Raw genomic sequence first — 1154 nt, 5'->3', positions numbered from 1 at the left:
CCGCGATCTGGAAGGCCAGCACCGAGGAGTCGACGTCGTGGTAGGATCCGTCGTACAACGTGGTCCTCACGTCCACCACCGGGAAGCCCGCCAGCGACCCGCTGCTCATCATCTCCTCCAGGCCCTGCACCAGGCAGGCAGGAGGGGGAGGCGGGAAGTGAGGGGAGGGAGAGGGCAGCGGGATGGTGCGCCGGCGACGGCAAAGGGGTGCGATGGGCCAGGGGGGCGGGGTGGGTGGGTGGCTGGGGAAGGGGAGGGGAGGCCACGCCGCAGCCCGGCCACGCGGCCACGTGGCCAGCGCCCCTCCACCGATCAAGCACAAAGCAGCAGCGGCAGCGGCACGCGGCCCACAGCCGCTGCGGCCGTGCCGCTGCCGGCCGCTCCCCATAAACCAACAACAAAAACTAAAAACCATATGAACAGGTCCCACCTTGGTGACTCCTGGGATGTACTCCTTCGGCACCACGCCGCCCTTGATCTCCGAGCGGAACTCAAAGCCGGTGCCCGGCTCGCCGGGCTCAAACTTGATGGCCACGTCGGCAAACTGGCCCGACCCGCCGCTCTGCTTCTTGTGCACGTACCGCACCTCGGCGGCGCGGGAGATGCCCTCGCGGTAGTTCACCTGCGGACGGTGGCGGCGGCAGGGCGGGCGTGGTGGGCGAGACGGGTGCGCGCGTGGGCGTGGGCGTGTGGGGGTGCCCACGTGTGTGTACATGTATCATCAGGGTGCGGGATGTGCTCCGCAGGCAGGGGGCGCCTGCCGTGCCTGGGGGCCCATGGTGGCATCCTCCCTTTCCCCCTCTCCCCTCTCCTTCCACCCCGCAGCAGTGGCAGCGACACGCAGCGGCAGCCGCGGCCCGTGCAGGGGCAGGGGCAGAAGCAGCAGCACAACGCGCGGGGCAGGGGAGGCGGCGGCGGCGGCGGCGGCAGGCAGGCGCCCCTTCACACCTGCGGCGCGCCGACGTCGCACTCCACCTTCCACTCCCGCCGCAGCCGGTCCACAATGATCTCCAGGTGCAGCTCGCCCATGCCCTCAATCACAGTCTGGTTGGTCTCCTCCTCGCGGCTGCGGGGCATGCGGAGGAGGGAAGGAGGCGAGGGGTGGATGGGGGGAAAGGGGATGGACAGCAAGGAGGGGCGAGGTGGGCGGGCTG

The 1154-nt window shown here is 70.5% G+C and overlaps 1 protein-coding gene across 1 annotated transcript in view; it reads right to left on the bottom strand.

The window, feature by feature from the left end:
• Nucleotides 1-1154, bottom strand: part of CHLNCDRAFT_48385 (hypothetical protein) — a gene marked incomplete at both ends in the record, with an annotated part of 4978 nt that overhangs the window by 244 nt on the left and 3580 nt on the right. Inside the window, 3 exons of the mRNA XM_005851630.1 lie at nucleotides 23-124; nucleotides 431-622; nucleotides 949-1066. Of these exons, the coding sequence (XP_005851692.1) occupies nucleotides 23-124; nucleotides 431-622; nucleotides 949-1066 (412 nt within the window). The remainder of the gene's footprint in view (nucleotides 1-22; nucleotides 125-430; nucleotides 623-948; nucleotides 1067-1154) is intronic.

This window comes from Chlorella variabilis, assembly GCF_000147415.1.
Source record: "Chlorella variabilis unplaced genomic scaffold CHLNCscaffold_1, whole genome shotgun sequence".
In the NCBI taxonomy this organism is placed as follows: Eukaryota; Viridiplantae; Chlorophyta; class Trebouxiophyceae; order Chlorellales; family Chlorellaceae; genus Chlorella; species Chlorella variabilis.
The sequence above is the reverse complement of the archived record's forward strand: the minus strand, read 5'-3'. Positions and strand labels throughout refer to the sequence as shown.